Here is a 14,456-nt window from a genome sequence, read left to right on the forward strand (position 1 = left end):
GAACGACAACTTTCTATCTCAAGAAAGGCTGGGCATATTCCAAGTGAATGTAATTGGAGGGAGGACGGGCCTCCTTCCACTGTGCTAAAGGGATAAAAAAAGGGGGAAACACGGCAGGCACGCAGCAGCATATCTCAAGCATTCTCCTGTACAGAAGTGTTCGAAATGTTAAAAGTTGAAAGAAAAAAAAAAAAAAAACACCATTCAGCACAGATTAGTTTCAAGAGGTACTGCACATACATTTTTTTGGCATTATGCGTTTCTCATACGTCGATTTTCCTTTGCAAGATACAAAAACAGATTCCATTTCAGAATAAAATCAGTGATACTTTAAGGAGTTTAAATCATCCAACTCTGTGATACAGTCAGCATATAAAGGTTTGCCACCTAGAAAGTGAAGGCATTGTAGCTTTTCTTTCAAGTACCTTGTCATCGTTTCACAGACTTTTGCTTCTATAAACAATGCTGCCTTGTTGCATGGCTAGAGAATTCCATTGGTGTAGTTCACACACTCTCCCCCCAAAAAAGCTATCATGAACATATATTGCTTTTTACTGGAAAGAGCTATCTGGCACTTTAGCAATTTAAGAAAAGAATATGTTTGACTATCCAATCTGAAACAAGTTGTGTGGAAGGAAACTCTGCAAGGGTCTACTTCCCAGTTACAGCTTGCAACCCACAGATAAAAGCAATGCATTCTTCCCCATCGTTCAAAATAAACCATCAAGTGTATACAATACTCGAAACTGTCTTATTCTTAGAGAATAGAAAGGAACAATGCATCATCTTTCCATGCTTAGGTTGGAGGAAATGTTTCGTTGGAGGGAATGTTTTCAGCTAGAGAAGCACTACAAAAATACAATTACATTTAGCCATAATTTACATGATGTTTAGCCTGCCCTGCCAAAAATATTTTAGTCGTTAACTAAAGATGTGCTCCTTATCACTTTCATCTCTCATTATTATGGACAATATTCTTCTGAGAAAACATAAAGAACAAAGATAAATCTGCATTTAAAAAACAACAACACCCAATACCTTTTTCACTAGATTCTGCACCCGTAATCCACAATACTCCTGATCAGGCAAACCTGCTTTCTTGCATTTTCAAGGTCACTTCACTTCACCTGAGACTCAACCCTCCCCACATCAAAGCATAACTATGCTGCAATTGTTCTGGAAGTTTCCTTCATGTTTCAGAAGCAGTTTCGCAAGTGGCCAAAAGGATAGTTCTCTTAACTCATCTGTTGGGGGGGGACATAAAAATACAACCTGTGCCCTGTTGCTTAGCTACATGTGGAAAAAAAAAATGTTGAGCGCAGGAAAACTCACATGATAAAAAGAATAGATCCGAAAAGACCGGATCAATTTTCTCCAGGGCCAGTGAAGTCAGATTGTCCAGCTCATCAGTTTTCAGATTCTAAGTGTATGAAATTTGAAACTTCCCTAAAGGCAGCCAAAATGTTTAGTGTTCTCCAGCCTTTCCCAAAGTGATACCCACCAGATTGGAAATAATGGGAGTTGCAATCCAACACCATCTGAAAGGCACCATGTTGGGGAAGGCTGCAGTGAGCAATGATTCTCTATTACTCCTCTCCCTGTGTCAGTCCAGAGTGAAATGTCTGATTTCTTCTGTTTGAATTATTTTACAGATACATAGGTTTTCCTAGACACCAAGATCTTTGGGAAATGATGCTCATCACACCCGCTGTCGATATCTAAGGAAGGCCCATAATAGAGCTGCTGCTGCTGCTACGGCCAGCCCTGGGACCAAAATCATAGCCAAAGGAATGCCTCCTGGATCTCCATCTCCTCGGTGGCTTGAGGGACCATTCTGGGGCAGCAGCTGCAATCAGAAGGAGGGGAAAGGCATTAGCAGTTGAATCAAAGAAGGAGGCGGTTCAACTTTCTAAGGGAATGTAGAAAATCAAGGACAACCCATGTCTTCAAGTTGGCAACGTTGAAAATTCTCTTCCGAGGACGTATTCAGTCAAACTACTTTTGAAAGCTTGTGCATGTCCTAATGAGATTAAGTGAGGTTCCCATGTTATACTTGAGAAAAAGACAGAGGCCTTTAGGGAATTACTTTTCACCTTTGCTTTATGGAAAACTTGAAAAGATCTCCTTTTCACACCCACCCTATTGAAGAAGCTCTAGCCACCCTTCTGATCAATCATTTCCATTTGCAATCCCACCAAAACAAACAGAATCAAATAAAACTCCACTACATGCAACAACAGACATCCACAGCTCTCTCTTCTGAAAAAAAAAAATTCCAATAAAACTTATAGGGATAAGTCCAGGCAGTTGCTAATTCAAAAGCTAGCTATCTTTCTTCCTCTCAACATTAATCAAACCAACCTTCAGTGGAGATTTTGCTATGGCACACTGTTATAGGTAATCTGAACATTTTGCCACTTGGTAGGTTACTTTAAGGTCTCCATTTGCTATACATAAAATTTATCAAAATGCCCAGGGAAATTTTAAATTACATAACAGATATACAAGTGTACATCAGCTTCCCCACATTGCTCTTGTTCAGATGTGTGGGACTACAACAAGTTATTTGCATTCCCAACACATGTGAAGAGCACAACATTGAGGAGAGCTGACACATTCTGCTCACATTCAATTTCTGCTATTTATGTCACGTTTCTCCCTAGCTTCTCTTCTTTATCTCTTGCCAAACTTACATTATAAGTATCCTAATTTTCCCACACCGTGGATTTTACTTGGAGGGGCGATATGGCAGCAGCAACAGTTTAAAGACGTTTTTTTCCCAGCATGGTGCTCTTCTTATACAATACACTGCAACTTCCCAAATCCCTCAGTCATTTGGCCTTGAGGATGGGAAAAACAGCAGCAACTTGTTCATCACATCTGGAGGGCACCAACTTAGAAAACAGTCATTTATAGTAGAGATGTTCAAAATCAAGGCTTATGTTCCCCATCCAAATCATGGCAATCCAACTACCTGGTGTAGCTTGGAGTTTTCCTGAAGTAAATTCTTTGAAGCATTTGGGGGAAGTTCTACCAAGCAAAAACTAAGAAAGAGGGCCTTACATACCCTGTGCTGAACTTTTAATGATACATTATCACCAGCTGTCCTGAAAAGTTCCACAACTTTCTTGTGTAGCATGTTCTTCAACTCCTGATCATTAACCTGGAAAAAAAAAACACATGTAAAGACAATTAGGTACTCGCCTAAAACTGCCTGGACCCAAACCATCACTAAAGAACAAAAGCCTAAATAGAATGAATAATTCTACTCCATCAGATAGAATACAATAATTAGTACAGAGCATTTAAATAATGCATTCCAAGTGTTTTAAGAGCTCGAGTTTTTCCCTCATATTTTCATTAACTGCCAGCATTCTCAGTATATTCTGCACACAGAATAAGCCAGAACTGTATCTAAGTATTTAAGAGCATGAGCTAGTACAGAATGCCATCAGCTTCAAAGAGCTTTAAATTGTTAAGAAATGGAAACAAAACTTCAATCAATATAGACACAATGCTGTAAAACAAAGGAAGGTAATTTGTGGCTCTTGTAGCTTCTTTTTGTAGACTTTGGACCGTCTGGTGATGTTTACTGAAAACTGATAGCAGCTCTCTATCATTCTGATACAATATAATTCTTTATTGGCCACGTGTGACAAGGAATTTGTCTTGGTGCAAATGCTCTCAGTGTACGTAAAAGAAAAGATACATTTGTCAAGAGTCAAGAATCATAAGGTATAATACTTAATGATAGTCATAGGGTACAATAAGCAATCAAATCATACTAGGAAACAGTCAATATAAATCGTAAGGATACAAGCAACAAAGTTACAGTCATACAGTCACAAGTGGGAGGGGATGGGTGATAAGGAGTGATGAGAAGATTAATAGTACCCTGTTTCTCCAACAATACGGCCTCCCCAATAGGAAGTCCCAGCATGTTTTATAGGCATGAAATGAAATTAGCCCCTCCCCCAAATTAAGGCCTATATTAAAACATGCGAAATGGGGGAATGGTGGGGGGCTTGCCGTTAGGAAGTACTTTTGTTGCACACCCGGATATGGTGCTGCCTGCGTTGACCAAACGAAGTGCCCCACCAACGCTGAGGTCAACATCAAGCCGTCACCGCCCGCCTGAAGATGCAAGGCGGGAATTAAGTCACCCGAAAAGATGGCCTAGCCATTATTTCGGGGCTCAAAAAAAAATAAGGCCCAGCCTTATTATATGAGAAACATGGTAATAGTAGTGCAGACTTTGTAAATTGTTGGACAGTGTTGAGGGAATTATTTGTTTAGCAGAGTGATGGCTTTCGGGGGGAAAACTGTCCTTGTGTCTAGTTGTTCTAGTGCGCAGTGCTCTATAGCATCGTTTTGAGGGTAGGAGTTGAAACAGTTTATGTTTCATATTACTAAGGTTTATTCTCCCCCAGAGGCAAACTTTCAAGTCAGACAAGTCACATACAGGATGGATTTGATCACAGAAGACAAATTATTCTCTTCCATTATTTCTCAACCATTCTGGCTGGGGGATTCTGGGAATTGTCCACACATCTTAGGCTAAGGTTGAGAAACACTGAATTTATGCAGTTGGGGTTGAGGCAAACTCATATTGTGGCTGTGATAAAGCCTGGTCAGATGTTATAAGTGATCGTCAACATTCCCCTCATACCAATATTAGCTAGAAAAGACAGGTATTGGATTGAGGAAATCTGTTATACAATGGAGTGATGTATCAATTAAATTTTGGTCTTGAATTTTCAAACAGCTTAGTGAATAGAGATTGGATGGATTTACAGAGCCAGCTAGTATTGTGAAGAAATTGAAAATGTTTCTTCATCATTCTCCGCCCCACCCCTCAATGAAACAACTTCACAGGACAGTATTTACTGCTAAAATCTTGTCTCCTTCCTGAAGGCGACCATCAAGTGCAGCTGCTCCATTTTCTTTGATCCGGCTGACGTAGATGCCACTGTCATTGGGGATATACTGCTGGTCAGTCCCGCCAACTATATTAAATCCCAAGCCTAAGAAAAAGATCAAAAAGAAAAGTTATTTTTAAAAAATGGGATCACTCCCCAGCCCAAAACTAGCAAGAAAGAAAAAAAAAAACTCAGAACAATGAAAACTATTCCTTGAGACCGTCATAAAGCTTCTTGAACCAAAATAAACAGCGTTTGGAAACTATGCATATTTGGTTTGTATTTTCAAAACATGTAATTTTCATTAGCTACAGTGCACAGTCTGGATGGCAGCACTCAGCATACCCAGGCTGACCTTGCAGACTAAATTTAGTTGGACCCTTGATATTCAGTTGTAGGCTATATCGGGAAGTTTCTTTTAAAAAAATCAAATCAAATCAAAATAGCTTTTGTACTATTGTGCAAAAAACTGTACTGCTTATGTAACTACCTGGAGTCAACATAAGGGTGTTTTTACTTTATTCGTATCTACACAGATTTACGGAATACCAACTCCAACCAACTGTGGACATATTATATAATAAAAAGTCAGAACAATATCATAGATACCCATCAAGAAAAAGACATATGAAATGACATATAAATTTTTTACAAGGGCTCAGTCAACACCCTGCCCCAGGGAGTAGGGAAATAGCCAGGCTTTCAATGCCTTTTAAATTATCATCCCAATGGGAATCAGACAGCTCTCTAAGGGGATACTCTTCTAAGGGCAGGTGCTGTGACAGAGAAGGTATCGGGTTCTGAGTTCACCCAGAGCCCATCAACTCCAAATATTCCTCACAGCAAGTCAGCTGGCCATGTCACCATATCTCTGCTGCTGCCAGATCTGTATTTCTGCTTGTGTGCTGGCCGATGGCTTTGGAATGACTCAGCAGAGCTGAGGATGGATTCTGCAACAACTGCAGGGCTGCAGGATGGATTCTGCAACAACTGCAGGGCTGCTGGAACTGGCTCTTTATTGATGTGGTGCATATTGTTAAAGTGGGTTTGGGCACATATAGGTGGTTATTAGGACTTAGGTTAAAATATGGTGAAGGTGGCAATCAGTTAGTGAGGGTCGGAATAGGGTAGGAATGTAGACATAGGGTTAATAGCATTTAGGGATAATGGGTTAGGCGTGGCCAGAATTAGAACTGCGTATAGGCCTGGGTGTGGTGGGGTGTGTCTCATGATAATGGTGATAAAAGGGAGCAAACTCAAACCCAACTCTAACCTTGCCTGGCTTTTAGCCATTCTTGCCTGATTAGAGTATTTGTTGTTTGATGCTATATTGAATAAAACATCACTGTCCTAAAGAGGGGCTGGAGTTTGATTTAAAGACAAATCTTCAATACTCAAGGACTGGCTGAGAGAAGGATCTATAGCAGAGTTCCCCAACCTTTCTGGGTTGGCGGCCCAGAGGGGGGGAGGGAGGGAAGAGCAGAGTCCTTTATGTGTGCATCCACGAATGGGGCCACAAGCGTGCAATGCAAGCAGGGTAAGAATGGTAGCTGCTGCTGGCGTTCACAGCAATGGTACCACCTGCAGAGCACTCGCAGACAGCAGTGCCCTCATCGCACTCGCACAACACTAGCACAATGGGATGTGCGCGCGCACACATGCACTAGCCAGCCAGTCATACGGCCTGGTGGCCCACAGGTTGGGGACTCCTGGTCTATAGGTAATATGGCTTACTTGGCAGAACCTCAAGGACACCCCACTCTGCCAAATCTTACTGGATGGGCAATAGCTTTCTCTCACAGAACCAGGCCCTCTTTTATTTCCTGGCTATGCAGGTAGTCCTTGACTTACAACAGCTCATTTAGTGACCGTTCAAAGTTACAACAGCACTGAAAAATGTGACATGACCATTTTTCACAGTTACAACCCCTTGATCATGTAATCACAATTCAGATGCTTGGCAATTGGTTCACACTTATTACTGTTGCTGTGTCCCAAAGTCCCAAGAATAGAGTAGAATTCTTTATTGGCCAAGTGTGATTGGACACACAAGGAATTTGTCTTGGTGCATATGCTCTCAGGGTACATAAAAAGAAAAGATACATTCATCAAGAATCATAAGGTGCAACATTTAATGAAAGTCATAGAGTACAAAAAGCAATCAAATCATACTAGGAAACAGTTAATATAAACCGTAAGGATACACGTGACAAAGTTACAGTCATACAATCACAAATGGGAGGGAATGGGTGATAAGGAGTGATGAGAAGATTAATAGTAATAGTAATGCAGACTTTGTAAATTGTTGGACAGTGTTGAGGGGATTATTTGTTTAGCAGATTGATGGCCTTCGGGTGAAAACTGTGCTTGTGTCTAGTTGTTCTGGTGCGCAGTGCTCTAGATCCTATAAGACAATACTAAGCTAAATGGTTGCTTCAGGCACAAGTTGTGAGATATGAGATGCAAGCTGTATGCCATTTGTCTGATTTAACTTTGGTAAAGTAATAAAATGGCTATAAAAATATAAAACATTGGAAAAATATTTTTACCTAATGAAGAATATATTATGGTTACACATCATTTTGTTTTGATTTTTGTGATTTTAATATTTTTGATTGTACATTGATGTTGTTTTATCTTTTGGTTACATGCTGCCCAGAGTTTGATACAAGATGGGCAGATATATGTTTTACAATAGTGGCGAATATCTGTAGCTCGGGTGTAGGATGAGAGTGAAAGTTTGTTCTCCAAGCTTGTGGGTTGATTTCCGAACATTTCGTTACCAGGCTAGGCAACATCTTCAGCGGAGTTTAGGGGATGTCGGTGTTGTTGTTTTTCTATTTCTAAGGGCCTCAGGTGTGGGTGTGTCAAGTGAGGGTCTTGTGATGGATCAGCTATGCGTCATCAATGAGACTTGTGCAGGAATGGGATCCTACCAGCATAACAACCGGTTCGGTGAGCATGCGCTTTGCGCGTGTGTGCAATACTTGTAAATCAACTTCTCCTACAAGCAATAACCTTCTCCTGCTGATGCGCAACACTCAGCTGTGCCATGCAAAGCAACTAAGGTTGCTTTAGCAGGGAATAAAGGACAGCCTGGAGCCGAACAAAGAAAAAAAAACTTTTCCCTTTAAGGTATTCGCAGCTTGTAACTCTCGCAAGGAACAATAGATACTTAACAGCTTTCAAGGTTCCAAATCACTTTCTCCCGTCTTGTCCCAGTTAGAAGCAACTTTCACTTTTCTTTCAGCTTTCTCCCTCCTGCACTTGCTTACCCGGCTGCAGCTTTCTTCGTGGCGGCCATTGCTGACCGCCGTTCCTCCGCCTCGGGAAAAGGAGTTTAGCCGGCTGGGGAGGGGTTTGTGGCACCCCCAAACCCCTTGCCGGATCCCCCTATCTTCCGCTGCCTCTACAGGGCAGCTGTATCCCCCAGATCCAAATGGATCGGGGGAACCTTAGCGGTGAACGCAGCAGGGATCGCACAGTGGCAAATCCCTGCCGCCGCTGAAAACTAGCAAACCGGAAGTTCGGGTGAGCCCAACCGAAAGAAAAGACTATCTTCAGGGAGAACTGGTTTGGTGTCGGCTGCTGTTCGGAGCTACCGGTTCTATAGAACTGGGCCAAAACAGTAGAATCCCACCCCTGGTCTTGTGATGGGTCCAATATGTGTTTTAAATAAATAGATTTCTAAAGGCAACGAATACACAAAGTAGAAATGACCAAAGAATGCAGCAATGATGTACTTGCAACAGCCTTGTGAAGGAAAAAAGAGGAATCATACAAGTGAAAGATATTTGTCCCAAGTAAAAATTGTTAAACGACTTCATATTATTAGGAGTAAAAACAAAATCTAGCCATTTTTGCCTATTATACAGCTAGAGAAATTGGGAACAATACAGTTGAATTCAGTTACTGCAATCCCAGCATAAACATTCACTTTTAAGACTGCCACACATCAGGTATTCTTTCTACTGTCACAATGGATTAAAATTTGCATTCTTGTATACCTTTAATCTAAGAAATGCTTTAATCTGGGGCTGGAGTATCAAATGACATCCCCTTTCTTTGAGATGAGATATACAGTTGTCACTCGCCTTACTTTCTCCTCCCCACAACTCCATTGCTTTATTAAATCCATAATGACCAAAACAATATTCAGCAAATATAGACTCCTAATACACACTGAATCAAAACAGAATAAGACAATCATAAAAACACATGCATGCATGCACGCAAATAGACTCTCATTTAGACACTATAAGACACACATTTATTTCTGGACTAGGATCTGACTAAGCCAGATTTAGCATAATGCTTGATATTCCACTAGGTGTCACTAACGTCCAGTAGGGCCTTCATGTACCCCTATTTTTAAACTATAGCTTGCACTTTTAAGATTTTGTTTTTTGTTATTTAGTGGCTACCTTTTTTTAAAAAAAACAACCACCCATGCATTTTACTAGAGTTAGTGGGATGTTGATATTAAACTTAGCAATTTTGGAAATGCATGGATTGGAATGTAGACTATGAATATATTTAATATGAACATAAACACTATCGTCCCATAGTTTATTACAGAATAAATGAATCAAATTACCCAGACTGCATGCTAAGAAACCAGCAAAACTACAAAATTTAAAACTACAGTAACTCAATAATTCATGGTTGGGTTTCCCTTGCATGTGCTTTTTATCCAAACAAGGATTAAACTGAATTTAAAAAAATGTTTGCCCTTAATTAGAGGATATAATCCCAAGAATGCCTTTATTTCTTCTCTTGCCAGATCACTTCTTTTAACAAAGAAACCTAGTGTGATCCATTTGCAACACAGTCTAGGCAGCACAGTGTTAATGAGATCTCAGGAAGAATTTTACTGTTTACTTCAAAATGTGTGACTAGTAATAATATCAAACTTTTTACTGTAAAGCAGTAAACAACAGTATCAAACATAAGCCATCAGACACAAACTTAAAAACACCTGTAAATCTAACTAGATTAAGTATCACATATATTCACTTCAAACCTCTGTACACACAGAGAAAAATACTTAAAATATTTTAATTCTACAATTAAAGACACATCTTTTGCTCCAATAAGCTTGGAATAGGGCAGACAGGAATCATCTGTTTTTCATAAGAATTATCCATAAGTAGAGTATGAGTAAGAAAATTACTTTAATAAATAGCTAAACAACTGTGAAGCTGAGTTGAGCCCAGAACAAGTCCAGGATGCTATCCTGTATAAACTGTTCTCACTGGTCAAGTTGATTGGAACTTCCGAGAGTGGTAATTTTGCAACGTCTGGAAGACCACAAATTGTTCTGCCTTAAACCATCCAGTTTGACTCTTGCTGTAAACTCCAGTGTGAAAATCAGATTATAGAATGAGATTTACATAGAATTTTCTCTCCCACATTTTCTGCATAACCAGCAACTCCCAACCTTCCATTTCCCTTTATAGTGTAAATCCTGCACGCCGACTTTAGAATAGCCCCGTCAAGTTTAATAGGAACTGAAGAAGCTTCGTGGATGAGAAGCAAAAAGTCTTCAAGGAAAAACAAGAAAGTCAAGTTGCCTCTTGAAAAAGCACCTTTGGGACAATCATGACCTGAATGACTGAGAATCTCCACAGACAAGTTTAATACAAGTAGTCTATGGAGATTCTCAGTCATCCAGGTTGTCCCAAAGGTGCTTTTTCAAAAGGCAGCTGGCCTTTGTTTTTCCTTGAAGACGTTTCGCTTCTCATTCAGGAAGCTTCTTCTGACTGAATGGTGCGGAATGGAAGGATTTATATTTATATAGTGTGCAGCAGCAGCCATATAAGCCAATGCAAACCTAAGTGGCATTCACAGAGGGATTCAATCAAGATCACGTCCATTACTAATACCACTCTATAAAGCCTTAGTAAGACCACACATAGAATACTGCATCCAGTTTTGGTCACCACACTATAAAAAAGATGTTGAGACTCTAGAAAGAGTTCAGAGAAGAGCAACAAAGACAATTAGGGGACTGGAAGCCAAAACATATGAAGAATGGTTACAGGAACTGGGCTTGGCTAGTCTAGTCCAGGGGAGACATGATACTTCCAATACTTTAGGGGCTGCCACAGAGAGGAGTGGGGGTGTCAACCTATTGTCCAAAGCACCTGAAGGCCAGACAAGGAGTAATGGATGGAAACTGATCAAGGAGCTTCAACCTAGAAATAAGAAATTTTCTGACAGTGAGAACAATCAACCAATTGAACAGTGGTGGGAGCTTCATCACTGGAGGCTTTCAAGAAGAGAGTGGATTGCCATCTGTCTGAAATGGTATAGGTAGCGTCTCCTGCTTGGTCAGGGGGTTGGACTAGATGACCTACCAGATCCCTTCCAACTCTGTTATTCTATTCCATATTCCTCGCAGTCACCTAATTTAATAGGGGTTCCATACAATGCTGTAGCCTCAATATAGCGCCACTAAAAGGCTCTATATTTTGCCTCAACTTTCACATAGAAAAAAAAAAAACCCTCAGAGTTCAGTTTCAAGGGAAACCTGTTCTTTGAAGATTAAAATCTGTTTTTATAAATTTTTCCTTTATTAAACAAACACAAACAAGAACAGAAATTACAATAAAAACGTTGAACCTGGTACAGTCTTCCTAATATCAATCTTTGTCATTACTTCGCTAAATCCAATAATAATGTTACATCATTTTATTCCATATACGTTAAATATACATATAATCATTCCTTATTTGCACGAATCTTCCTCATCTCTAGCCAACCATAAAATTTGTCCCGTGTTTTATAATAATCCGAATCCTCCTTAGTTTTTAGCCCCTTTTGTTAGTTTATCCATTTCTGCGCCTCTCATTTTTCAACTTCATTTGGGATATCTTCACGTTTCCAATTCTGTGCATACGCCAATCTTGCTGCAGTTATTACATGGATTATTAGATATATATTTTCTTTAGAAGATTAAAGCCTTTAAAAGCAACCCTCCAGCGCTGTGCCGAGGATCCGAAGCAGCCCTCAAAGCCAAAGGGCCCCTTTCCCTCTCCTTTCAGGAGCAAAGGACCGAGGGAGAGGAGCGCCTTCTAAGCGGCGTAGCTTCCCCGGGACCCCCCTTCGGACTTCGGACTTTCCCCTTCCCCCCTCCCGACAAAACCCAGCCTGGCGCTCGCCTGCCCGCAGCAAGAGCAGCTGCTTCAGCCAAAGGCGGCGGCGGCAGCTCCCGGGGCTGCCCGCCGCGCATTTTCTAATACCTGAAGGTCCTCGGGTCAGATGGATCACTTCTTCCGACAGCAGATAGTCCACCCCGCCGTTCATGCTGCGCTCTCCTGCGGGGTGGGATCTCTGCTCGGCGCCCGAGTCTCGCTCCGCCAGGCGAGCGCTTGAAGGTGAACCCCAGCCAAGCCAAAGTCGAGGAGGAGGGGGAGGGGGCTAATAGCGGCGGCAGGGGTGGTGGCGGCGGCACTTTCACTTTCAGCAAGCTTCGCAACCGGAAGGACGATGGCGGGCGCTAAGAATTCTGGGGCTTGTGGTCCTCCCGGTGCAGACGCTGCTCGCCCAGTCGGGGGGCGGTGGACGGGAAGCGAACCGGCTGGGCTAGTAGTACGCACAGTACAGTTATCACATAGCATGAAGGTGGCACTTTTTCATTCTGTTTTGAGACATACTTGTTCCCAAGGAATTAATTTGGAATTAGTCAATGAGGGGAAAACACCAATTTTCTTATATCCTTTATTTTTATAGGATATGATGGGGGGGGGGGGAGGGGGGTGTAATCCAGTGTGATCAGGGATGGGGAAAAGATGGGATGAGAGAAAATGTACAGATGGACCCTGTAGTCCACCTGTACATTTTCTAATATTTACATATTTACATAATATTAGAAAATAATTATTATAATTATTATTTTCTAATAATATTACATAATATTAGAAAATAATAATAATAATTAATAATAATAGTTACAAAGATTGGGGAAAAGTAGATCCAAATATAAATGTTATTTATTCTCTTCTGTTTTGTATAGTATTTCTGCTTTCCTTCATTTTCAATTTTTGAGACTTTTTTGGGGAGGGGGAGTTTCTCACTTCCAAAACCTTTTAAAAGTCCATTATATTTCTCAGCTTGCCATCTCCTCACCTTCCCACCTTTCTGTGACCACTTTATGGTGTAATTCTTCTGGCTGTTCATTTCCTTATAAAAATACTGTAATAGGAACAAAGATTCATAATTACTGTGATATTGCTACCATTTCTGAGTTGGAGACTGGGCACTTCCCTAACATTTTAATTATTTATATTATTATTTAAAGGGGGGAAAAGGAAAAATAATTCTGATATACAATAAGTACACATTTAAAAGAGAAAAGGAAGTGTAGTAGAGAAGAAAAATAATAATAGATGGATAACTAATAAATTTTGAATAACTAGTAATTCTAAAGTAACATATGACTAATATACTCTCATACACCATTAACAACTTACAGCATTATAAAGCATTTCACGTCCATTTTCTACTCAAAATATGTCCCTGTGTCATAGTAAAACGATTCAGTTGGCACAATTGAAATCAATTAAAAGAGAAAAAAAAACCTAAACATAATAAATAATGCATTAAACAAATGCTCAAAGTCAGTGCTTTTCAAACCTGAATAAATTATCCAAAATTGGGTAAAAGTGTTTTTCCTTTGGGTAACAATATGTGGACTCATTATTGATCACAAGGGGACATTTAAGTTGACTTAAAAGATTGCCATATACATTACAATATATTCAAAAATATCTCAAAGTATCTCATTACAATGAAAATCAATGAAACTGCTAATGATGATTTGACATGAAGAGTTATAACCATTCATTCAATAACCACTTGAAGTTACAACAGTGCTAAAGTAAAGGACTTAGCAATGAAGACCGCAAAGTTCAGTAAGAGTTTTTGGTAGGTGGGTAATGGGTAATGAAGAAAAAGTTTGGAAAGCACTGCTCTAAATAATATACAGGCTATATAACAGAAATTATACGACATAAGGTTCCCAAAACCATTACTTTAGTACAGGAATCCTTCAAACTTGACAGCTTTAAGACTTATGGACTTCAACTCCCAAAATTTCTCCTCCAGTCATGTTAGCTCAGGAATTCTGGGAGTTGAAGTCTACAAGTCTTAAACTTGCCAAGTTTGAAGACCCTTGCTTTAGTGCTTGTTTATTTATGATGTTATTTATCTGGGTTTTTTCTTCTGGACTTCTCCAACAGGACTGAGATAATAGAATCCTAAGGCTGAACTGGTTCTGCAAACAACAGAATGAATAGATGGATTAATGGATTAACTAATTCAATTCAAATCCTGTTCTAATGCAACAAAAACAAAAGTATCAAATATAAAGAAATACATCAGAAACTGAAAAAAACCTTAATCTGTGCAATCTGTGCAATCTGTGCAAACTAATTATTCTTAAGAAAGAAACCAATATTAAAACATAGAACAGATTTGTACCAGAAGGCAACAGGAAATATTTATTTAGGAGAAAGTTTTACATTACAATTCAAA

General features: G+C 39.9%; 1 protein-coding gene across 1 annotated transcript; it reads right to left on the reverse strand.

Moving 5' to 3' along the window:
* Positions 1 to 214: 214 nt before the first annotated feature.
* SYNJ2BP (synaptojanin 2 binding protein) lies at positions 215 to 12,332 on the reverse strand. The gene is made up of 4 exons (XM_026671111.2): positions 12,164 to 12,332; positions 4,888 to 5,024; positions 3,068 to 3,163; positions 215 to 1,846 (listed from the first exon to the last, which is right to left on the reverse strand). Exons 1-4 carry the CDS (start codon positions 12,225 to 12,227, stop codon positions 1,700 to 1,702), a joined length of 444 nt encoding a protein of 147 aa, XP_026526896.1. The 5' UTR covers positions 12,228 to 12,332; the 3' UTR covers positions 215 to 1,699.
* Positions 12,333 to 14,456: the final 2,124 nt, after the last annotated feature.

The sequence above is a fragment of the Notechis scutatus genome, chromosome 1 (genome assembly GCF_049901735.1).
Source record: "Notechis scutatus isolate UNSWTSFEM ecotype Mainland chromosome 1, rNotScu1.2, whole genome shotgun sequence".
Lineage (NCBI taxonomy): Eukaryota > Metazoa > Chordata > Lepidosauria > Squamata > Elapidae > Notechis > Notechis scutatus.

Bases quoted from the DNA above. Each gene is read 5' to 3' on its own strand.
- SYNJ2BP (XM_026671111.2), bottom strand. From the start codon at position 12,227: ATGAACGGCGGGGTGGACTATCTGCTGTCGGAAGAAGTGATCCATCTG. The intron at 5,025-12,163 runs GTATTAGAAAAT...TCTTTTTCTTAG, and splicing joins TCTGACCCGAGGACCTTCAG to GCTTGGGATTTAATATAGTT. The intron at 3,164-4,887 runs GTAAATACTGTC...TTTTTTTTCCAG, and splicing joins AAGGAGACAAGATTTTAGCA to GTTAATGATCAGGAGTTGAA.